Source organism: Lissotriton vulgaris, chromosome 1_2 (assembly GCF_964263255.1).
Source record: "Lissotriton vulgaris chromosome 1_2, aLisVul1.2, whole genome shotgun sequence".
NCBI lineage: Eukaryota > Metazoa > Chordata > Amphibia > Caudata > Salamandridae > Lissotriton > Lissotriton vulgaris.
The window spans coordinates 284279959-284305463 of NC_141686.1; the positions used below are offsets into that span (position 1 = coordinate 284279959).

Here is a 25505-nt window from a genome sequence, read left to right on the forward strand (position 1 = left end):
AGAGCGTTCCCAGAGGCTCCTCCCAGCTCCGTACCCAACCGAGTGCACCCCGACCGTGCCAGGCTACGGTTGTACAATGTATCGACAAGCATGCTTGAGTAACTGTGAGAGGGATTAAATACAATGTAATACTACTATGAGAGAATCCTCAAATGCAAGAATGCTCCTTCTTGGTTGTTACTCTTCGATGCATATCCTGAGAACCATGCACCTGTGTAGATATGTAGGAATGTCATCATTCAAAGTCCTGTAAATTTTCTCTGGACCCCGGGACCCCCTACTTTCAAAGGCAAATCTATGCCAGAATCCATATAGAACTTTACTAAGGGACTGATTTATATCTTGGTGGACGGATTACTCTGCCACAATGGTGAGGGATATCCCGTCCTCCGAAATGTAAATCCCATTATATCCTCGGGATTTATATTTCCGTGAACAGGATACTGGTCATTGTTATGACAGAGTAACCCGTCCGCCAAGATCGCAATCAGGCCCTAAATTCTTTGGACTTCTGATTTGTATACTTTGCTGCTAAACTTATTGATGGCCTATTCTATGTATTTTGTCTATAAATTCCTTATATAAACTTTCAATATTACAACCTGTGCCTATCGTTCTTATTGAGGATGCCTCAGTACTGATAATTTTAACCTGATCTCAATGTATTAAGTACAGATTCAACTGGGGGCGGCACCAAAAGTCTGTATTAGGAATACTCTGCTCCCGGTCGTTGCCGTTGGCGAGCTTTTGGTATGATAATTTAAGACAGGTTTGTGTGCTGACACCTACATGGATTCCAGCTAGCCTGCTGATGAAGAGTGATACTCTGAAACCGGTCCTCGGAAGCTTGTTTCCGGTCCAGGGAAGGCATGGCTTGGCAGTTTGGGCTGGACTGTTCCCATGAGGCACAGGGTCAGACTGATTTGCATATAGCCATGTCTGAACTGGGGTGGCAGAGGGGGCTAAAGAACGGTGATGGATTAAACCCAGATCTGTTGACTGGGTGTGAGTGTTTGATTGTTTCAGATGCTCCGTCCATCACCACCCCCTTTTGTACCACTTTGTTCGCCATAGGTTGGCAGGGTATGCTCAGACGTGAGTCCCTTGCTCACTTTGCCACTGGATTCAAGCAAGCCGGGCTGAAGACGGCTGTAAAGCCAGAAACTGGTCCTCGGAAGCTTCTTTCCGGTCCAGGGAAGACATGGCTTGGCAGTTCGGGCTGGACTGTTCCCATGAGGCACAGGGTCAAGACTGATTTGCATATGTCTGGGTCCAAACTGGGGTGGCATGGTGGGCAAAATAATGATGGATTTAACCCAGATAACTTTACTGGGGGTTAATGCTTGATTTATTCCGCATTCTCTCCATCCTTTGAATGTCTTTTGCTTTCGCACCATAAGTTTGCAGGGTATGCCCAGACATGTGACCCAGGCTCACTGTGCTACTGGATTCAAGCTAACCCGGTTGAAGAGGGGTGATACCTAGAAAGCGGTCCCAAGAAGCTTGTTTCTGGTCCAGGGAGGACCTTGCCTGGAAAGTTCAGGCTGGACTGCTCCCATGAGGAGCAGAGTCAAGACTGATTTGTATATGGTTAGGTCCAAACTGGGGTGGGATGGTGAGCAGAAAACACGATGGATTCCACCCAGATCTCTTGACCTGGCATGAATGTTTGATTTGTTCTGCATTATGTCCACCTGTGTGTCTTTTGACACATACATGGAGGAATTAAAACCACATTTCTTCTTCTTTTACAATCCATCCAAAATCAAGCTGTATGATTATTGGTGCCTCCCGTTCAACCAAGTGAAGCCTATTTAAGCACTAATCACTGGCTACGAATCCCACAAGGCTTAATTTTCAAAATATTCACAGTGCTGTGCTTGTTTTGTCCACATTATTTTAAAAGTTTTCGCAATCTGTGATCGCAGGGGAGAGGATCTGTAGCCTTACTGCTAGAGCTGCCGACTTTGGAAGCTGGTGAACAGGGTTCAAGCCTCAGTGTCGGCTCAGCCTCCTGTGATTCTGGGCAAATCATTTAATCTCCCCCTGCCTACCAAAAGATGAGTGTGTCTTTGTGTAATGTAACTGGTGCTCATTTAAAGAGCGCCAATTCCTTCGGGTCGAGTTTGCTCTATATAAATCTGCAACAAAAAAAAATAACAACTGGGTAAAAACAAGTGCAAACTGTGGGGCCGATTCACAGAACTAACTTAAGACAAAATCCTAAACTTACTACTTTTGGTATTCACAGAAGTTAGGATTTTGTCTTAAGACAGATTTAAGACAGTCTTAAGACCGACTTAAGTTAGGATTCTGTATTAAGTCTGTCTTAAGTCTGTCTTAAGACAAAATCCTAACTTCTGTGAATACCAAAAGTAGTAAGTTTAGGAATTTGTTTTAAGTTAGGTCTGTGAATCGGGCCCTAAGTGTCCCTGCCTTCTTCACAAACCAGACCTCTAGAACAGACCGTGTAAAGAATCCGGAAAGCAATGCGAGACATTCGAAATGTTTGTGAATTAGTCAAATGGCACAGTCAGCGCACGCTGCACTTGTGCGCTGACTGTGCCATTTGGCTAATTCACAAACATTTCTGTGCACATCATGTGCAAAATGCACCTCAAGCTTCAAACGTCATGGCCATATTTATTAGAGGATTGGTTTATCCTTGTGTGAGGCGAGGTGCCGCAAGGGCAACCAAATCCTTAAGTCACCTTTACCAAGCCACGCAAAGCGACCTTGCGTGACTCTGCATGGCTTGCTGAATCTTGAGTAACACATGGCAGCGCAAGTCTCTACTTTCCAGTAGTCTGTGGCGGGAGAGTGTTACATGGCTGGAGCATGGGTGCATTACCTGATATACCAAGACTTGTAAACCTCGGGATGTGTCAGAAGTGTACGCCTTCCTGATAAAGACACAAGGAGGAGAAATGTCTTTATTTCTCCTTGTTGTTTCCTCTTGTTGCAGCACACTTAGAAAGAGGACGATGCCTCTAAGGATTGTTTTTGTGCAGGAAGGGGCCCCTTCTTGCACACAACCAATCCTGTCTGCAACGCAGGCCCCCTTGGACCATGGTGCAGGTGTTGGTGCTAGGCAGTAAATGATGCACCAGAGCTGGAATGCACCATATATTGGTTAATAAGGTGCATTCCTGCCCTCTTCTTTTGATGCAGCTCAGCGACGCAAGTTATCTTGCTGCGTTGCGCTGCATCAATTATTAATAAACCTGGTCCCACACATTGTGCACTAGTGCACGCATAAAGTGCTGCAGAAATGATTCACATGTTTTTATTCAGATTTTTTTTAATACAGCCATCCTTTTGCAAAAAGAGACTGTGAAAAAACAGATGTTATCAAGTGTCATTCGCTGCTTTACAATTGCATCGTTCATGGCATCCAGATAAGTGAAGAAACCTGATGTGTCAAAGGGTTTCCTCATTTCTGTGTCTCTGGTGAAATGCGTTGATACATAAGGACCTCATTCCTTCCTATTGTGAATCATTGCATTCATATCTTCAGGGACCAGGCTGCGCGGTGCTCTGGTAGGTCGTCACTAGCCAGACTCAGGTGAGTGCTTTTCTGGAGCTCAGCTAATGCTGCACCTGAGCTGGCAACAAAACAGGGGGGCTACCTAAACCCTAACCAGGGCCAGACAAGGAACCAAAGCAGCCCTGGCAATTTTGTTGAACCTGCCCGTGGGGGAGGATGGGGGGGGGCGTGTGAAGCACTGCTGCTTTTGTTAGTGGGGCACTATGTTGCACCACCGCTGCAAAACCGGCCCCCACCCTTCCAGCCCCGTGGAGAAATGCTCAATGCCCGCTAAAGCCAGTCCAGCCCTGACTTAGACCATGATCTTTAAGCAGCAGCAAACAGAGGTCATTTGTACTGAAGAGATGTTTGAGGTCCTGGTGCGTTCGAGACTGTGGTGTCCAAGGGCCCGATTCACAGAATGAACTTAAGACTCAATCCTAAACTTACTACTATTTTGGTATTCACAGAATGCACTTACTACTTTTGGTATTCACAGAAGTTAGGATTTTGTCTTAAGTCTGTCTTAAGACAAATTTAAGACAGACTTAAGTTAGGATTTTGTCTTAAGTCTGTCTTAAATCGGTGTTGAGTTTGTCTTAAGTCTGTCTTAAGTCTGTTTTAAGTTTGTCTTAAGACAAACTTAAGACAAAATCCTAACTTCTGTGAATACCAAAAGTAGTAAGTGCATTCTGTGAATACCAAAATAGTAGTAAGTTTAGGATTGAGTTTTAAGTTCATTCTGTGAATCGGGACCAATGTCTTCAGGCTTTAGTCAGCACTTTATCAAAGGGGGGTATTGGGGCATAGCAGCATTATGTACCCGGCCAGCACTTTCCATGGCCCCACACTCCTTTAGCAAAAAGTATTAATAGATATCTATTTGAAGCAAATCTGCCATCTTCATGAATAATGAGGACACTTATATGGCCAAACCACTAGATTGCATCAGATGCTACATTTTCTCTTTCCACAGATTTTTTTGTTTTTACTTACAAACAAGGGCAAAAACAGAAGCCACCAGGGGGCCTGTAATCGGTTTTTGCCCCAGGCTCCATAAAAGTGTCTGACAAGACTGGAGAAGAATGTCAGACCTGTGCTGGTCGAAATCAGTACAAACGGAAGGCAGAATCAGAGAGCTTTGTTATTCATCATAACCTGACCAGGGAGCAGAACGGTTTAGTGAAACAGGGCTCAGCCATGGTGCAAGCATGGGGCATTTACAGCCTTATTTTAGCACCACTCTTCTAGGCACACCACAAACCCCTCAATCAATCCATCTCCCTACAGAATGAAATACAAATATTCTCCAAGGTATCAATTTCCCTTCCTGCAGTTTTTCGTTTTGGCTTCGAGTCTGGCGAAATCTGATCTGCGCGGCTTGGTAAATCTGGAGTAACGCACGGCAGCGCAAGTCATTGCCCTGCATAACTGCGCCTTCGACCGATGCTTTTTGGTGCATTATAAGATTTACCAAGACCTAAACCTGGGAATGTGTCGATATTGTGGGCCTCGTTTATGAGGCCGTGCGTCACTTTTACGCCGGTGCATCACTTTTTGTGAAGCACCAGTGGCGTACAAAATGCTCCTTGTTGCGCCATATTTACCAAGTTTCGCATCTAGGTAGATGCGTCACTTTGTAAACCCCTGCGCCACATTATACCTGCACCAGGTATAATGAATGCAAAGGGGGCGTTCTGATGCAAGAAAGGGTTATGGAAGTGACGCAGTGAAATCTATAAGATTTCACTGCGCCATTTCTTGGCTGCTAATGCGTAAAAATCTTACACCTGCATCATGGCAGGCGTAAGACTGACGCAGGCACTAACAACATGGGGCTTGCCCCATGTGAAAGGACACATTGCTGGAGTTGCGTCACTTTTGGGACACTCTCCAGCAATGCCTCACTTTTGCGCCTACAGATACATCAGAAATACTGACGTATCTGTAACTCCTTGCGCCATGATGCGTCATATTATAAATATGACGCATCAATCATGACGCAAGGAGGGCGCACTGAGAAGTGACGTATCCCTGCTTTCACGCAGAGATGCGTCATTTCTCATAAATGAGGCCCTGCATGCTTTCCCAAGGAACGTCTTGAGCAGTGGCGTAGCAAAGCAGTGTGGAGGGGGCGGTCCGCCCCGGGCGGCACAAGTTTTGGGGGCAGCAGTCTCCCCCCTTACCTGTGGCTACAAGGGGCGGCAAATGCAGGAATCGATCACCAGCACCCCCCCCCCCCTAACTGCCGCCGTGGGGCAGCAAAGGCTGGGACTGCCAGGGGCGGAATGAGGCCCAGCGACACCACTGCTCTTGAGGGTTTCGGATTGAGGGCTTGTCTTCTAAGATGGCTGCTTTCTTGGTTAGGCGTGCTGGAGGCCTTGCAAGTGATGCATCTGGTTTTGAAGATGAAGCAGGCCTGGAGAGGAGCTACTGAAGATCCTCCGTGCCAGGGCAATGATACGAGCCACAGCAAGCGGGATACTGTCCATAGGTGCCAATGCAGAGATGCAAAGGCACTTGAACGGATCAGTGTCTCCACCCAGGTGAGAGAGAACCAGGTCTTGCGGATGTATGATGTTACCACAACAAAATGATCGGGGTACACCACAACGCAGTTACCACGACTTGCGCTGTAGGGTGCTGGATTTAGTAATAGTATAATTTACTATTCCAACTCCAGCCTACGTACAGTAGGGAAGGTGTTGGAATAGTAAATCTACTATTCCTTAGTCTAGAGCGCCCTCCAGTGCAAGTTGTGGTAACGACTTGCGTATTAAAAGCTGAGTTGTAATGGTACTGCTGTGTTTTGACCGCATCGTAAAGGTTGTTTACCGGTCTTGCACTGGTGATCTGAGTTGATTTCAGAAAGGAAGGATTTCACTTCTTTCGGGAGGGACAGCAGGTACCTCATAATTAGGCTGTGGGGTTTTAGGTTTAAACCTATAATAACTGATAAAACCCCACTGAAAGAAAAATAGCCCTCACCGGTGAAAACATATAAACACTGAAAAAACACCTGCACAACCACAAACTAAATGCCATTCAAAGAAAGGAAAAAGAAAGTGAAAGAGTAATTTTGTTCTTACTGAAGGGGTCAATAAAATATATCTTTGTTATACAAGCAACAGTAAGAAAGACTGGCTAACATTATTCTGCTTGAGTTTTGTTGTTTAGGGATGCCACTAAAATATTGTTTCTTCTTCCTTTTACTTTTTTCAGTTTTATGGCCTTTGGTCTAAAGATGCAGGGTTTAGTTTCACGTTTTAGGTTTAGTTTAAATATTTTATAAACTGTAGAGAATCAGGACATATCAAACTCACATTTGATATTTTGGCTGCATTTGATTCTTTCACTGATAGGTAAAATGGCTATTTTTATAAAAATCTTTCCTAATATGTGTCATCACATACACCCACAGAGAATGGGTAAAAACCCTTAATACATCAGACCATAGTTTCTAGTGGGTCAGTATTGATAGTAGGTGAATTGCCAACACCTCAGGCTTTAAACATTAATTGCAAGGTATAGTGACAAGTATATATATCACCAAGCATCTGGGATAGTGGTGAAAACGTGACACCAGACTTTTGGAAAACATGGAACGCAGTGTCATTTGTTATGCTTCAAAAAAGGTTCTTTCCAAGTTCAACAAAGATTGGAGTGGTATTGTTTGGTTTTGTAGTGATTCAGTTACGTATATAAAACATTTGTGTGATGACCTGTCAAAATTGATACCCGAGCTGAAGTGATTCCCTGTAGGAGATCCTTGCCACTTGTTAGATGGTATGCTAAAAGCATCTTTACAATCTTCAGAGTTAATGAGGGATGCTATTGACTTTTTAGTCCATTCTGGAGCACTGTTTTCTTGTGCCCAGGAACTAAAACGCAAATATTTATCATTTCGTGCTTTATGTGGCATCAAAGAAAGAGTCATCCCAACTGTGTCCCTTAGCTGACGGTTCTTAGCCCAAGGGGCTATGAATGCTGAGAGGGCCTTTTCACAGAAGTTTACATGGGAAGGAAAGCACGAGTGCACATGACCAAAGACTCACTGAAGAAGTACTGTATGGTGTACTACAATAAGATTAATTTGCAAAATCTCTTTGGACCTCATATACACTATACGTACACTGTCTATATACCATGTTCTTTCAGTGCAGAAAGCAAGAATGATAAAAGCAAAATGTTCCATAAACACCGGAAAAACACTTTTTCTGTTGTTTTTAGTGGTGTGAAACTGTGTAACCACTGAGAACAACTGTTTGAAAACACTGAAAAAACCCCACCAGAATTTACCAAAAATAGAAACTGAAAACAGGACAGCCTACTCATAATCTTGGTCTGATTGGAGATGTCGTCCTGGGAGGAGGCATCTGTGTTGAGGGGGAATCCAAGCGATTTCACATTATCTGTGAGCAGGGGGGGGGGAGCTATCCCAGAGCAGGAAGGAAGCTGTCTTTGTCGGTGGGGGTTTAAGGCAGGTGCTTGACATCCACCGCCGACTTAGCAAGCCAAGGACTTTAGAGTGCACGTTGAAGACCATAGGGCAGACGAAGGAGAAAAAGAAATGTGAGATAAATGATCTAGAGATGGAACAAAGTAAGTTGAGAGGTAAGGATAGAATGAAACAGATAGAGTAGTAAAACATTATTGATGAAAACAGAGTAGCACTGGTGGAGTAAAGCACATGGAGGAGCAGAGGCCTCACGAGGTACATGGAGGAGCAGAGACAGCAACAGGTACATGCAGGAGTAGAGGCCATGTGAGGCACATGGAGGAGCAGAGGTTGCATTAGTACTTGGAGGAGCAGAGGCCACGTGAGGCACATGGAGGAGCAGAGACTGCATGAGACACATGGAGGAGCAGAGGCCGCACAAGGCACATGGAGGAGCAGAGGCCGTGTGAGGCACATGGAGGAACAGAGGAGGAGACACATAGAGGATAAGAGGCCGCACGAGGTACATGAAAGAGCAGAGGCCGCATGAGCACATGGCGTAGCAGAGGAGGAGACACATGGAGGATAAGAGGCCGCACAAGGCACATGGAGGAGCAGAGGCCGTGTGAGGCACATGGAGGAACAGAGGAGGAGACACATAGAGGATAAGAGGCCGCACGAGGTACATGAAAGAGCAGAGGTCACATGAGGCACATGGCGGAGCAGAGACCACGTGGGGCACATCGAGGAGCAGAGGCCGCGTAAGGCACATCGAGGAGCAGAGGCCGCGTAAGGCACATCGAGGAGCAGAGGCCGCGTAAGGCACAACGAGAAGCAGAGGTAACGTGAGGCACATGGAGGAGCGGTGGCCATGTGAGGCACATGGAGGAGCGGAGGCCACTGGGGGTACACGGAGAAGCAGAGGTTGAGTGAGGCACGGGCAGGAGCGGAGGCCGCTCGGGTACATGGAATAGCAGAGGTGGAGTGAGGCACATGTAGGAGCGGAGGCCATGTGAGGCACATGGAGGAGTGGAGGCCGCTGGGGGCACATGACGGAGCAGAGACCACGTGGGGCACACAAAGGAGCAGAGGCCGCATGAGCACATGGAGGAGCAGAGGTCACATGAGGCACATGGCGGAGCAGAGACCACGTGGGGCACATCGAGGAGCAGAGGCCGCGTAAGGCACATCGAGGAGCAGAGGTTAAGTGAGGCACATGGACGAGCAGAGGCCACGTGAGGCACATGGAGGAGCGGAGGCCACTGGGGGTACACGGAGAAGCAGAGGTTGAGTGAGGCACATGCAGGAGCGGAGGCCGCTCGGGTACATGGAGAAGCAGAGGTTGACTGAGGCACATGGAGGAGAGGAGGCCATGTGAGGCACATGGAGGAGTGGAGGCAGCTGGGGGCACATGGCGGAGCAGAGACCACGTGGGGCACACAAAGGAGCAGAGGCCGCATGAGCACATGGAGGAGCAGAGGTCACATGAGGCATATGGCGGAGCAGAGACCACGTGGGGCACATCGAGGAGCAGAGGCCGCGTAAGGCACATCGAGGAGCAGAGGCCGCGTAAGGCACATCGAGGAGCAGAGGCCGCGTAAGGCACATCGAGAAGCAGAGGTAACGTGAGGCACATGGAGGAGCGGTGGCCACGTGAGGCACATGGAGGAGCGTAGGCCACTCGGGGTACATGGCGGAACAGAGACCACGTGGGTCACACAAAGGAGCAGAGGCCGCTGGGGGCACATCGAGAAGCAGAGGTAACGTGAGGCACATGGAGGAGCGGTGGCCACGTGAGGCACATGGAGGAGCGGAGGCCACTGGGGGTACATGGCGGAACAGAGACCACGTGGGGCACACAAAGGAGCAGAGGCCGCGTAAGGCACATGGAGAAGCAGAGGTTGAGTGAGGCACATGGAGGAGCAGAGGCCACTGGGGGTACACGGAGAAGCAGAGGTTGAGTGAGGCACATGCAGGAGCGGAGGCCGCTCGGGTACATGGAGAAGCAGAGGTTGAGTGAGGCACATGGAGGAGCGGAGGCCATGTGAGGCACATGGAGGAGTGGAGGCCGCTGGGGGCACATGACGGAGCAGAGACCACGTGGGGCACACAAAGGAGCAGAGGCCGCGTAAGGCACATGGAGAAGCAGAGGTTAAATGAGGCACATGGAGGAGCAGAGGCCACGTGAGGCACATGGAGGAGCGGAGGCCACTGGGGGTACACGGAGAAGCAGAGGTTGAGTGAGGCACATGGAGGAGCGGAGGCCTCTGGGGGTACACGGAGAAGCAGAGGTTGAGTGAGGCACATGGAGGAGCGGAGGCCGCTGGGGGTACATGGAGAAGCAGAGGTTGAGTGAGGCACATGGAGGAGCAGAGGCCGCATGAGGAACATGGAAGAGCGTAGGCCGCACAAGACACATAGAGCAGCAAAGGCCAAATGAGGCACATGGAGGAGGAAAGGCTGTGCGAGGCACATGGAGGAGCAGAGGCCGCATGAGGTACACGGAGGAATAGAGGCCGCATGAGCCACATGGAGGACCAGAGGCCATGTGAGGCACATGGAGGACCAGAGGCCACGTGAGGCACTTGGAGGACCAGAGGCTGTGTGAGGCACATGTAGGACCAGAGGCCACGTGAGGCACATGGAGGACCAGAGGCCACGTGAGGCACATGGAGGACCAGAGGCTGTGTGAGGTACATGGAGGACCAGAGGCCACGTGAGGCACATGAAGAACCAGAGGCGGCGTGAGGCACATGGAGGAGCAGGGGCCGTGTGAAGCACATGGAGGAGCAGAGGCCTCGTGAGGCACATGGAGGAGCAGAGGTCACACGAGACATATGGAGGAGCAGAGGCAGAGTGAAGCACATGAAGGAGTACAGGCCGCACAAGGTATATGGAGGACCAGAGGCCACGTGGGGCACATGGAGGACCAGAGGCCACGTGAGGCACATGGAGGACCAGAAGCCATGTGAGGCACATTGAGTACCAGAGGCTGTATGAGGCACATAGAGGACCAGAGGCCACGTGAGGCACATGGAGGACCAGAGGCTGTGTGAGGCACATGGAGGACCAGAGGCCACGTGAGGCGCATAGAGGAGCGGAAGTGGAACAAAGCAGGATGAGGAGCAGAAGAGAGCACATGGAGGAGCATAAGAAAGCAAAGGAAGGACTAGAGGTGGAACGAAGTACATGAAGGGGGAACAAGCAAGGCGAAGTAAAGGGGTGGCTACAAGAAGGAAAACCAAAGGATACGGGAGGCCCAGGTTAAGGGGACAAGACTCTGTATAGAGTATTCAACAACATAGTGATAATGGAGAATGGTAGAGTAAATAGAAGATGATCAGGGACCACAGAGGAAAGGCAAAGCACAAGGTAGCATGAGTGGTGAGGAAGATAGGGATGTCGTTCTACTGTAAGAACAAGTGATTGGCTGGAAGTGTGGAATCCAATAGATTCAAGAGTGACAGGAAACCATAGGGTCTGGAAAGAATAAATGTTTGAACAAGGAACCTCACAGCAGAAAAGAGCATGCAGGGACTCGATGACAATAATTCATCTTGTGGAAATGTGTGGGAAGCCAATGAAATATATGCAGAGAAGACAAGAGGAGAATCAAGGTCTCAGAGATACCATGTAGAAGAAGATGGCAGACAATGAATGAGGGGTGATTGGAGAATCTGCAGAAATGAACCCACCTAGGTGGGGCTATGATGGTGACAGTTTTTTGGACACCCAGCTTTGAAAGGTAATCTCTCCAATGTCATCGATGGATGGAAAAGGTTGAACTCGAGCATCTAAAAAAGGACGAAGAGCGGTTCAAATTAGAAAATTCCGACTTTCGCTTACCTTCCTTCTCTTTGATGACTGCGTTCTTCTCTTCTATAGTCTGAGTGAAAAGGTCCTGTAGGAAAAGAAGAAACCATGTCAGGCAGCCCAGTATGAGTGAAAGGATTTTGTAATCTCCCTTTCTCTCTTTCTGCATCCTGTGATCTACCATCACCCCAAGGAGTTGTTGGGATCCCAGTCAGTTCTTAACTGCTTGCCATGATGATGGTCACTTGGGCTCTATGCAGCTCTTGTCCTTGAAACCCTAAAGATCTCCCGATCCTACTCTGCTTGCAATAATGGTAATTTGGATTCTATGCAGCCCTTGTCACTGGGAACCCTCAAGTCCTACCCAGTCTACACTCTATTCAGTGATGATGATTACTTGTGTTGTGTGTAGCACTCACCATTGAGAGCTTTCAAGGCCTACCCAGTCTACACTCTTTTTAATGATGATGATAACTTGTGTGCTGTGTAGCGCTCGTCAATGAGAACCTTCAAGTCTACCCAGTCTATATTCTTTTCAATGAAGATGATAACTTGTGTGCTGTGTAGCGCTCGTCATTTAGAACCTTCAAGGCCTACCCAGTCTACACTCTTTTAATCGTGATGATAACTTGTGTGCTGGGTAGCGCTTGTCATTGAGAACCTTCAAGTCTACCCAGTCTACACTCTTTTCAATGATGATGACAACTTGTGTGCTGTGTAGCGCTCGTCATTGAGAGCTTTCAAGTCTACCCAGCCTACACTCTTTTCAATGAAGATGATAACTTGTGTGCTGTGTAGTGCTCGTCATTTAGAACCTTCAAGGCCTACCCAGTCTACACTCTTTTCAATGATGATGATAACTTGTGTGCTGTGTAGCGTTCGTCATTGAGAACCTTCAAGTCTACCCTCTTTTCAATGATGATGATAACATGTGTGCTGTGTAGCGCTCGTCATTGAGAACCTTCAAGGCCTACTCAGATACACTCTTTTCAATGATGATGATAACTTGTGTGCTGTGTAGCGCTCATCATTGAGAGCTTTCAAGGCCTACCCAGTCTACACTCTTTTCAATGATGATGATAACTTGTGTGCTGTGTAGCGCTCGTCATTGAGATCCTTCAAGTCTACCCAGTCTACACTCTTTTCAATGATAATGATAACTTGTGTGCTGTGTAGCGCTCGTCATTGAGAACCTTCAAGGCCTACCCAGTCTACACTCTTTTCAATGATGATGATAACTTGTGTGCTGTGTAGGGCTCGTTATTGAGAACCTTCAAGGCCTACCCAGTCTACACTCTTTTCAATGATGATGATAACTTGTGTGCTGGGTAGCGCTCATCATTGAGAACCTTCAAGTCTACCCAGTCTACACTCTTTTCAATGATGATGATAACTTGTGTGCTGTGTAGCGCTCGTCATTGAGAACCTTCAAGTCTACCCAGTCTACACTCTTTTCAATGATGATGATAACTTGTGTGCTGTGTAGCGCTCGTCATTGAGAACCTTCAAGGCCTACCCAGTCTTCTACACTCTTTTCAATGATGATGATAACTTGTGGCTGTGTAGCGCTCATCATTGAGAACCTTCAAGGCCTACCCAGTCTACACTCTTTTCAATGATGATGATGACTTGTGTGCTGTGTAGCGTTCGTCATTGAGAACCTTCAAGTCTACCCTCTTTTTAATGATGATGATAACATGTGTGCTGGTTAGCGCTCGTCATTGAGAACCTTCAAGGCCTACTCAGATACACTCTTTTCAATGATGATGATAACTTGTGTGCTGTGTAGCGCTCATCATTGAGAGCTTTCAAGGCCTACCCAGTCTACACTCTTTTCAATGATAATGATAACTTGTGTGCCGTGTAGCGCTCGTCATTGAGAACCTTCAAGTCTACCCAGTCTACACTCTTTTCAATGATGATGATAACTTGTGTGCTGTGCAGCGCTCGTCATTTAGAACCTTCAAGGCCTACCCAGTCTACACTCTTTTCAATGATGATGATAACTTGTGTGCTGTGTAGCGCTCGTCATTGAGAACCTTCAAGGCCTACCCAGTCTACACTCTTTTAATGATGATGGTAACTTGTGTGCTGCGTAGCGCTCGTCATTGAGAACCTTCAAGGCCTACCCAGTCTACACTCTTTTCAATGATGATGATAACGTGTGTGCTGTGTAGCGCTCATCATTGAGAACCTTCAAGTCTACCCAGTCTACATTCTTTTCAATGATGATGATCACTTGTGTGCTGTGTAGAGCTTGTCATTGAGAACCTTCAAGGTCTACCCAGTCTACACTCTTTTAATGATGATGATAACTTGTGTGCTGTGTAGTGCTCTTCAGTGAGAACCTTCAAGGCCTACCCAGTCTACACTCTTTTCAATGATAATGCTAACTGACCAACTCCTCCCAATGTTTGATGCTGCAACGTCTCCACCCCCACTCTTCTTGATACACTGTTATATTACCAACTACTCGCCACTTGCTACGCTCTACTTGCACCTTCCCTTCCCTGCCACCACCCCTCAGCACCTCCTCACTTCACTGTTTCCCCGTCAACTGATTTGTCATCTTTGCAACACTATGCAGTGCTTCTCTTTAGTTGTTTCCCCGAGGGCACATGTGGCTTGGGAGGAGGACATTTCTTTGGCCCTTTCGGACGCTCAGTGGTCCTTCTGCAGTGGTCAATTGGAACTACCCTCCCCAACTATAGACTTAGGTTTATCCCCTTAAAATCTTTATACCGCCTTTATCATACCCCAATGCAGCTCTTCAAAATGGGGCAGGCCCCGGACCCTTTAGGACTGTGCTGCAACCTTATTTTGGCTTCCTTTATCTGCATATCCTGGCAGTACCCGAAAGTGGCATCCTTCTGGATGGAGGTATTTGCCACCATCCATGCAATCACTAGAGACTCACCTCCCCTAATCCCTTTGGCATGCCTCTTGCGTTATATTAAAGACACACCCTGCTCTTGCTGGCACCTCATCACCGTGTTACTCCTGCTGGCAAAACGCAGGGTCGCCATACACGGGGGCGAAAGCCCGCTCCCTCCCCAAAGCAGGTTGAGTGGTGTAGCACATTGCCAGGACCAATTGTCTAACTTTTGGTAACTTATGCCATTGCGCTCCTGCCCCAGGGATAAATGGGAGCCCTTTGCCTCTTTTCTCAACAGCAGGGACTCTAATTCACCTCAGGAGAAGGTAGCCAGGGATGAGGAACAACCAGATGTGGATGGGTCAATCGCCTTAATGTATTGTTTGTTGAATCGCAATGTGATACTTTTCAGCTGTTAATGCCTTTTTTGTCAGTGACTCCCTATGCGAGTTAAATAATCCTCCTAAATTTTGTTCTTATCCTAATTATGTGCCTCTACCACTCTTGCTCGGACATTCTGGACCTGTGCTTTAAAAAATGCATACACTGGATGTTATGAGTGGCTTAAAGTGTATATCTTCTTGATTAGAATTGTGTAACTAGCTTGGTTCCTGATTGTTCTTCCTGGTGTCTTCCCTTCCCTGATCTACTCCTGAATTCCTCTGCTTTCCTCCTCAAGGTTGCTATTGCATATGTGTGCTGTGTAGGGCTCGTCACTGAGAACATTCAAGTACTACCCAGTCTACTCTCTAGACTCATAGTTCATATTGCCTGTTCTATCTCTTTGGAGGAGGTTTTGGATGCTCTAGAGAACATTTTGTACAGCCGTATAAATTCATGGGAAAGAGCATATGATCCTCCGGGGCCTGCCAGAGAGACACAATGTCCTAAGTTGGCAGTCATTTTCCTCTCCCAAGACAAGCACAAAAGGAAGAAAAAGTTTCGCCTCAAGCAAAACTTCTCCCCCAATGATCCTTGCATTAGAGACTGGCGGACACAGAATTTCGGGTAGTGTGCATTCTCATGCGTGGTAAAGAGGTCTATCTGAGGAGTTCCCCACAGCTGCAAAATGTGGTGGACTGCCTCTGGATGCAGTCTGTCTCCACTTGTGGTTGGCAAGATGTCGCTGGCTGAGACTGTCCACTCACGCATTGAGCACTCTGGCCAGGCCATTTGCTACTAAGCAGATATTATGGTTCTGCTATTTGCTATCCAGGCTCCCTAGTTTTATTCCTGCTATGCACTGGTTGCAGGTTCTGTAGAAAATGATAGCCTCTGAGTGAAATCTATCTGAGGAACAAGAGAAATCATCCAATTTCTTCCGTAGATAGATAACACTTCCAGAACCATGTATAAAGTAGCTGAAACGTTTCATATCGCCTGTTTTATCGAGCAGAGTGAGCTCCTTGCAGGAGATTTTGGATGTTCTAGAGAACATATGATACAGGTGTATGATATGAGGCAGAGTCATCTGTGATCACTATTGTCACCAAAGGAAGAGGGTGAAACAGCTTTCCCTGTGTAAAGTTGCTGTCCACACTCCACCACTGTAGATCTGCTGCAGTGTTGCTGTATATTTTGATACAGCTTTGAAGGTCTCCTTATTTATTTATGAAATTTGTAAAGAGCAAAAAATGCCCAAGGGTGTCTCGGCGCTGTGAACGTGGCAGAAAAGAAGGGGAGAATTATTGATTGAACAGCCACGTTTTTATTCTTCTCCTGAAAGCTAACAGAGTGGGACTGGATCGAGTGTCTAAATCAAGAGAGTTCCAAAGTTTGGCTGTGGAAACAGTGAAACGGCGATCGCCCCTGGAAGCCGTTTGGGAGCGCGGAACGGACATCAAAAGGGCATTGGAAGATTGTAGTGGTCAGTTGGGGACATGGAAGGATAAGGAGTTAAGGAGGAATCGGGGTCCTTGCTTGCGTAAGGCTTTATAAGCAATGCATAGAGCCTTGAATTTGATGCGTTTTTTTTACTGCAAGCCAGTGGTAACTTTTGATGATATGGGCGATGGGCTTGAACTTGGAGTTCCCGAAAGCATTCTTGCTGCCGCGTTCTGCACCGACTGTAGTTTACGAATGACTTGTTGCTGGGCATTGATAAAAAGTCAGTTGCAATAATCCAAAGAGGACGTTACAGAAGCTGTGACTAGTGTTTTTCCTGAGTTGGGGGGGATAAAGGGGAGTTTTTTTTATGGTTTTCAGTTTGTAAAAGGAGGATGAGACGATGGTATTGGCATGAGCGGCAAAGGTGAGGTTGTCGTCAAGTACAATGCCTAGGTTCCTAACCTTGGTAACGGGGTTGGGCGGGGGACCTAGCTCTGTGGGCCACCAGGAAGTGGGCCAGGTCGGGCTGAGCTTGCCAAAGATCATAACTTCCGTTTTCTCGGAATTCAGTTTTAGACAATTTATAGCCATCCAATTGCTGACGGCGATCATGCCGTGCTGGAAGTTAGCCGCTATTTTCTGTCCATTGTTTTTTATGGCCAGGACCAACTGGGTGTCGTCCGCGTAGGATGTAAGGCTCATCCCGTGAGACTTGATGACTCTTGCTAAGTCAGTTACGTAAACATTAAATAGCGTTGGGCTCAGGGATGAGCCCTGTGGGACGCCACACGGTAGTGTCATCTGGGCGGAGCTGAAGTTACCCAGCGTGACTGCCTGGGTGCGGTTTGAGAGAAACGATGAAAGAAGGTCACTGGCTTTATCCTGGACGCCTATGCTGTTGACACGGTCGATCAGGGTTTTGTGGTCGACCGTGTCAAAAGCGGAGGATACATCTAATAGGATGAGCACAGCCGTCCCTCCTTGGTCTAAAATGGCTCTAATTTCGTCTGCCGCTTTGATCAGAAAAGGGATGAGTTGAGATTTGAGCTTGTTGATAGAAAGGTCAATGTTGAACAACAGCACGGTTGTCTAATGCAAGGGGAGAGACACCATCAGCGGAGAGTTATCTTTGATGAGCCAGTTGTCCAGGTAAAGGACCATGGGGATTCCCACCCATCACCGCCATCACGTTCGACAAGGCTGGAGAATCGGAAATGAGGCCAAATAGAAGGGCCTCAAACTGGATGTGTTCGGACCCCACCGAGAAGCAAAAAAACTTCCTGTGTAACCACAGGAAAGGGATGTGGAAATAGGCACCCTGCTGGGTGATGATCACCATCCAATCTTTCGGTTCCAACACAAGTATAACCTGAGCTAGGAACAGAATTTTGAACATTTTAATTTTGAGGAGACAGTTGGAATTCCTGAGGTCTAGGATGGAGCAGAGACCACCATCCTCTTTGGGAATCAGGAAGTACCGGAGTAGCACCTCTGACCCTTTTCCTGCTCTGGGACCAACTCTGCTGCGCCTTTGAGAAGCAAAGACTGAGCCTCTTGTTGGAGGGTGCACAGATGGTCTGGCATGCGTGTATCTAGACAAGTACGGGTGGGAGGGGGTGTTTGTTGAAAGGGCCGGGCTCACCCCCTTTCCTCTATCTGCAAGGTCCAATGATCTGATGTGATGGCCCGCCAAGAATTTGGAAAGGAGGACATCCATCCACCAACAGGTAACGTGTGTTCGTGCAAGGCTTAACTACGGCTCCTTTCCTGTGGTGGCTGAGGAAGAGGAGGAGGAAAATAAGGAGAGAAGAAGATGGGGGCTTGTGTTCATCCTTTGCCTCATCCTTTATGATTCTTTGGGAGGGGATTCACCTGCTTTTGTTGTTGTTGGTGGTGGGCGTACTGCTGAGGGCCCTAAGGCGAACCCCCTGCTAAAGCCTGAAAACCTCCAAAACTTATGGTAGTCTCTGGTTTGAGTTTGGAGACAAGATACAGTGCAACGCCTCGCCGTCCTTGAATTTCTTCAATTCAGAAATGTCTTTTTCACCGAAGAGGTGAGAGCCATTGAATGAGAGATCCTTCATAGTGGTTTGGATGTCCCGTGAAAAACCAGGCATTGTGGTATAGGGAGACAGACACACCCATGGCCCTTAACACTGAATCAGCCATGTCCAAATCAGATTGAATGACTTGCTTAGCTGCAGCTTGAACATCCCCTATCAGCTCAGCAAAGTGGGACTAAAGATCATCTGACAGGTTGGAGATGACTGCCGAAACCAAATCCAGCACAGCATGAGTATATCTGTCAAGGAGACAGGTGGAACCTATGGATTTGCGAGCCATGCTTCCAGCAGAGAACATCTTTTTTGAAAATTGTTCAAGTTTCTTGGATTCTTATTCCGACGGTGTAGTGGGAAAGGGTCCCAGTGTCTGCTTTGAGAAACAAGATGCTTGTACTACCAGAGTCTCCGGAGATGGACGTGAGGAGAGGAAGGTGGGGTCATCAGGATTCTGTATGGTGGCCTAATTATCACATACAGAATGATAAATGGGCCTCTCTGCCCTGTGACAGCAATTCGGATCTGATGGGATTTTTCAGTGGGGGAGAGGGGGCCTGTAAGATCTGAGAAGCCTTCAGCTTTGATCTTTTTTCTTCACTTTTTTTTTTAATATGCAAACGCAGGTGTGTTTCACTCACATACACAACAGATGCAGTGATTGCAAGGTTCTCTCAACCTAAAATAAACTTATTTTGACTTGTGCTTGTGTTGGTTGACTATTTACTTATGCTCTATTGCGCGACTTCCTCTGATGTGTATGCAAAAACGTACCTTTTGTCCCGAATTTTCGTCCTGAATTCTGACCTTCTGTCCTGAACTTTGACCCTTTGTCCTGATTCTTTTCACTCACTGTACTGAACTTGCACCCATGCCAGTTGGTCACCCTATCCACCACTTACAAGTTTGAACAGCTTGAACTCAGCGGTATGTCTAAAGGCATATTACCGAGAATGACCAGGGGATGCCTTGTGCGCTTTGGCACTTTTATATTAAAGACCATGGCACAGAAGCTTCTGCAACCCCTTCAGTAATATAAATCAAGCTGGGTCACCTTCCATATAAAGTCCCCTAGATCCACCCTTAACCAAGCCTCATGCTTGCTGGCAAGGACCTATGGGAGGAAAAGGATTGGGAACTTTAAAGACCACTGTTTGCTTTCCTTCCCCTGGTGCTGCTGTTACACTTTCTGGGCCCGCCAGATACCTGTGCTCCGCCTCTCATTCCTTCAAACCACCCCTCCACCCCGCACCCACCTAAGCAAGAGCAACTGAGGTTCTTTTCCCTACCTGGCCGCCAAAGCCTGGAATAGCCTCCCCCTAAAACTCCAGACCTCCACCTCCCTGCAGGACTTCAGGAAAGATCTGAAAGTCATGGCTGTTCGACTGACCCCTCCCACCATCAAAACCCTCAGCGCCAAACATTGGGCCCAATTCACAAAACTAACTTAAGACAAAATCCTAAACTTACTACCATTTTGGTGTTCACAGAAGGCACTTACTCATTTTGGTATTCACAGAAGGCACTTACTCATTTTGGTATTCACAGAAGTTAGGACTCCTAACTTTAGGACCCCTAAATGCCTTCTGTGAATACCGAAAGTCTTAAAGTTAGGATGTTTCTCAGTTTAGGAGTCCTAAAGTTAGGAGTCCTAACTTTACTACTCCTAAACTGAGAAAAATCCTAACTTTAAGACTTTCGGTATTCACTGAAGACATTTAGGAGTCCTAAAGTTAGGAGTCCTAACTTTACTACTTCTAAACTGAGAAAAATCCTAACTTTAAGACTTTCGGTATTCACAGAAGGCATTTAGGAGTCCTAAAGTTAGGACTCCTAACTATATTACTCCTAAACTGAGAAAAATCCTAACTTTAAGTCTTTCGGTATTCACAGAAGGCATTTAGGAGTCCTACAGTTAGGACTCCTAACTTCTGTGTACACCGAAATGAGTAAGTGCTTTCTGTGAATACCAAAATGAGTAAGTGCCTTCTATGAATACCAAAATGAGTAAGTGCCTTCTGTGAATACCAACATGGTAGTAAGTTTAGGATTTCGTCTTAAGTTAGTTCTGTGAATCGGGCCCTAACTTTGCTGTGGAGGAAAAAGAACCACAAAAGCTATCCAGTGTCATGGGATGATGTTGCCCTGAAACTGCATGGCGGCCACTTTGGGGACCAAAGACTGTGGCGTCATGGGGAAATATTGCCTTGTCTATGCATCCTAGAGATAGACCCCAAAACAGGAGTCCTGTTTTATCACTAGAGGTCCTGGTTTCATAGCATTTATTATGACATCTCCATTTGTATCTGTCCATATTTCTTTTTTGCTCATTTAATCTGTGTTTATCTATACTTAGTTTGAGTTTTGTGAAAAAAAATTGACGCGGAAACTAGTATATTTCCACTTTTATGAAACTGATAATATATAAATAGATAAATGAATAAATAAATAAACGTATACACCTACTTGAATGCCTGACAGGTTTCAATGCTATGAATATCAATATAAGATAAATCAGTCCACCCTTCTGAAAACATGCACATTTTAGTATAAACCTTGTGCACATTCTAGTGCTGTTTAAACCTCATTAGGAAACTTTCTCTCCTTTTAACTCATTTTCCTTTAAATCTGCACTGCTGGTGGGCTGGCAGTGAAGACTGCCAGCATTTAGAATCACTCAAAAAACAACCTAATTTACCATTTTATCAATATTTAAAAATAAATACAGACAGGAAAATAGCTATTTTTTTTATCTGTATTTATCAGTAAAAAGGGAAAGCTGGAAGCCTTATTTAGGACCCATATTAGAAACATTCCTGATATGCGGGGAGTTTTCTCTCTGGGTGAAAGTTAAAAAGAACTCTGTTCGGAACTGCCATGATTTCAATGTGTGTCTTGGACAAAAGGGAGGCTTGCTCGAAAATAAGTGGTCAGTGCTTAGTTAAAAAAAAAAAAGAAGCCCTGGGCCCTTGTCAGGAGGCCGGCGCAGTTTGCACCGCACACGGCCATCAGTGGCGGCTCCTCCGCTATGGCGGAGGAGCGTCGTCCCACTATTTTCTCGCAGTGCGAGAAGCAAAAACATAAATTGGTAATAACTTTTAGTTATTACCATTTTGTTTGCTTTGCAGCGAGCTGGTAGGCAGGGCTGCTCTGCTCTCTGAGCAGTGCAGGGGAGGAGTGGTGTGCCCACTCCTCAGTGCAGAAAGACTGTTTGGTCGGCCCTCTCGAGCCGCCCAAACCAGTCATCCACACTGTCCCCCTTCTCCATGCAGGATGCATTGCAGCCTGCATGGAGAACATGCCCACCCCTCCAGCCCCTGACTAAGCGCCGTGTCACGGCGTTCCAGACCAATCATAATGCTGCTTGTAACGTTGTGATTGACTTAGGGGAGGGAGCTTGCCTGCCTGCTTCCTGTTCCTGTCGGAGACAGGAGAGCAGGAGTTGTGAAGACTAGGGACCCGGCCTCAAGGTAAGTTTATTGTAAATGTTATATTTCTATTTATGAATACCCCCGCGCGACCTCCACTCTGCGCAACCTTCCCCGCAACCCTCCCTCCCCATGCGACCCCCCACACTAAATCCCCCCCACCCACAAGTAATGTGGCCACAACTGACTGCCACTGTACTTGCACTACAAGTGTGACAACTCACACTGTTCAAGGCCGCCAAAGCTTTAAGAATTGCTTAGTTGGCAGGTATTCGTTGTTTTTAATATATATTGAATTAACAAACAACTGTTTTTCTGCTCAACTTCAAATCACACAAACAGCGCCACCATGTGGCAGCTATCATAAGTGCAGGTTTCAGCAATTAAGTGCTGGTGCCGAGCACAGGAAACCACCAGCTCACATTAAGCACTGTATGTGGTACATTTGATGCTGTTTCCATAGGCGACACGCTTGGTTAATAGTTGTTCGAATGCCAGAGAAGGCAGTGCTTTCAACATCAGGCTAACTGCCTAAGGCCCCCCTCTAAATGGGGCGGTGCTAAGGAGAGGTAGGCCAATGAGATTCTGCCTGTTTTTGATTGGAGTCCTATTACCGCCCTCTTCCACGCTCTCCTTTCTGATATCAGTGAACACTCACAGGCAAGTGTTCATCAACAAGCTTCTTGTCACCCATAAAAAGTGTTGGGCATCGGTCTAGACTGTTTGCGGACCTTAGTAGTGATGATTCTAGAAACTCTGCACATCTGCAACAAATGCTGGGCCTGGCCTGCTACACTCTGGAGCCAATGCTGGTAAAATTGTACAGTGTGTCTGTTGTATCAGCCCTGCCGCAGCCACACACCTCCAGCCATTCTGGTACTAGGGCCGGCCTTGGGCATGGGCGACCTGGGCGCCAAATATTCCCAAGGGCACCACAGGGAGCTCCCTGACTTATTGTCATTCAAACATCAGCTCGTCCATCGCACTTGGTCTCAATCGGGTCCCGTTAAAGACTTTGGGCCCGATTCACAGAATGAATTTAAGACTCAATCCTAAACTTACTACTATTTTGGTATTCACAGAATGCACTTACTACTTTTGGCATTCACAGAATGAACTTACTTCTTTTGGCATTCACAGAATGAACTTACTACTTTTGGTATTCACAGAAGTTAGGATTTTGTCTTAAGTTTGTCTTAAGACAAACTGAAGACAGACTTAAGACAAAATCCTAACTTCTGTGAATACCAAAAGTAGTAAATTCATTCTGTGAATACCAAAATAGTAGTAAGTTTAGGATTGAGTCTTAAGTTCATTCTGTGAATGCCAAAAGTAGTAAGTGCATTCTGTGAATACCAAAATAGTAGTAAGTTTAGGATTGAGTCTTAAGTTCATTCTGTGAATGCCAAAAGTAGTAAGTGCATTCTGTGAATACCAAAACAGTAGTAAGTTTAGGATTGAGTCTTAAGTTCATTCTGTGAATGCCAAAAGTAGTAAGTGCATTCTGTGAATACCAAAATAGTAGTAAGTTTAGGATTGAGTCTTAAGTTCATTTTGTGAATCGGGCCCTTTCTAATCAGCCCTTAATGTACCTCAGCTAATTGTTAGAACCCCATTAACCCCCTGCCCTCCTCCCATCTTCCTCACACCTCCTGCGGTCACATAACAACAACCCTCCGCCCAAAACAAGCACCAAATTTGCTTTCCGCCCATGGTGCTATCCTAGTCAATCTGCCTTAGAGCCAGCCCTCCTGGTGCATTTTATGACACTACCCCCACTGAACGCCTGGAGTTACTCAGTTACTCCAGCAGAGGGCATGAGTACCTGATTCTGCGTGCACTCATATTTGAGCCTCATCATTTCCTGATGCGCCATGGCGTTCATGTGCTGCAGCCCCTGTTTGTGCTTCCGCAGCTCGCGCTGAAAGTCCGCCTCCCTCCCATCGGCTTCATCCTCTGCCTTCGACATCTTGGAGATGGTCCTTTCCAGGAAAGCTATCTTCCTCTGAAAGAAAAGTCAGAAGAAAGTCAAGAGTCAAGACCTCTAGTGGATTGTCCAATGCTCCGCTGTTAACCAAAAAGTAAATAACAAGAACTGCGCCATGCAGTGTGTATATCATATAATAAAGCTGAGAGCCTGCAAAGTGTTGAGTGTATATCATATAGTAAACCTTATAGCCTGCAAATTCCTGAGTATATCATACAATAAACCACAAAACCTACCAAGTGCTGGATGTATATCATATAATAAAGCTCATAGCTTCCAAAGTGCTGGGTGTATATCATATAGTAAAGCTCATAGCCTGCAAAGTGCTGAGAGCATATTATACAATAAACATCATAACCTGCAAAGTGCTGAGTGTATTATACAATAAACCTCATAGACAGCAAAGTGCAGAGTGTATATCATATAGTAAGCCTCATAGCCTGCAAAGTGCTGAGAGTATATTATACAATAAGGCTCATAGCCTGCAAATGCGGCGAGTATATTATACAATAAACCACAAAGCCTACAAAGTGCTGGGTGTATATCATATACTAAAGCTCATAGCCTGCAAAGTGCTGAGAGCATATTATACAATGAACATCATAGCCTGCAAAGTGCAGAGTGTATATCGTATAGTAAGCCTCATAACCTGCAAAGTGCCTAGAGTATATTATACAATAAACCACAAAGTCTACAAAGTGCTGGGTGTATAGCATAAAATAAACCCATAGCCTCCTAAGTGCTGGATGTATATCATAAAGTAAAGCTTATAGCTCGCAAAGTGCTTGGTGTATATTATACAGTAAACCTCATAGTTTGCAAAGTGCTGAGAGCAGACTATACAGTGAACTGCACAGCCTGCACAGTGCTGCATATATATCATACAATAAACATCATAGGCTGCAAAGTGCTGTGTGCATATCATAAAGTAAAGCTTATTGCCCACAAAGTGCTAAGTGTGTATCACATAATAAACCTCATAGCCAGCAAAGTGATTGATGTATATTATACAATAAACCATATAGTCTGCAAAGTGCTGAGTGCAGATTATACAGTGAACCTCGCAGCCTGCAAAGTGTTGCATGTATATCATACAATAAACTTCATAAGCTGCAAAGTGCTGAGTGCATATCATAAAATAAACATCATAGCCAGCCAAGTGCTGGGTGTATATCATACAACAAACCTCAGTGCCTGCAAAGTATTGGGTGTATATTATACAATAAACCTCATTCCCTGCAAAGTTCTGAGTGTATAACATGCAACAAACCCCATACCCTACAAATTGCTGAGTGTATATTATACAATAAACCTCTAACCTACAAAGTGCTGCATATATGTCATAGAACAAAACGCATATCCTGCAAAGTGCTGAGCGTATATTATACAATAAACATCAAAGCCTGCAAAGTGCTGAGTGTATATTATACAATAAACATCATAGCCAGCCAAGTGCTGGGTGTATATCATACAACAAACCTCATTGCCTGCAAAGTATTGGGTGTATATTATACAATAAACCTCATTCCCTGCAAAGTTCTGAGTGTATAACAT

General features: G+C 46.3%; 1 protein-coding gene across 5 annotated transcripts in view; it reads right to left on the reverse strand.

Moving 5' to 3' along the window:
* Positions 1-25505, reverse strand: part of LOC147736502 (Golgi membrane protein 1-like) — a 173902-nt gene that overhangs the window by 56581 nt on the left and 91816 nt on the right. For all 5 annotated transcript variants that reach the window (XM_086953241.1, XM_086953240.1, XM_086953239.1 and 2 more), the window contains exons 3-4: positions 23790-23969; positions 11811-11865 (exon numbers count right to left, since the gene is read on the reverse strand). In XM_086953241.1, the coding sequence (XP_086809367.1) occupies positions 11811-11865; positions 23790-23969 (235 nt within the window). The remainder of the gene's footprint in view (positions 1-11810; positions 11866-23789; positions 23970-25505) is intronic.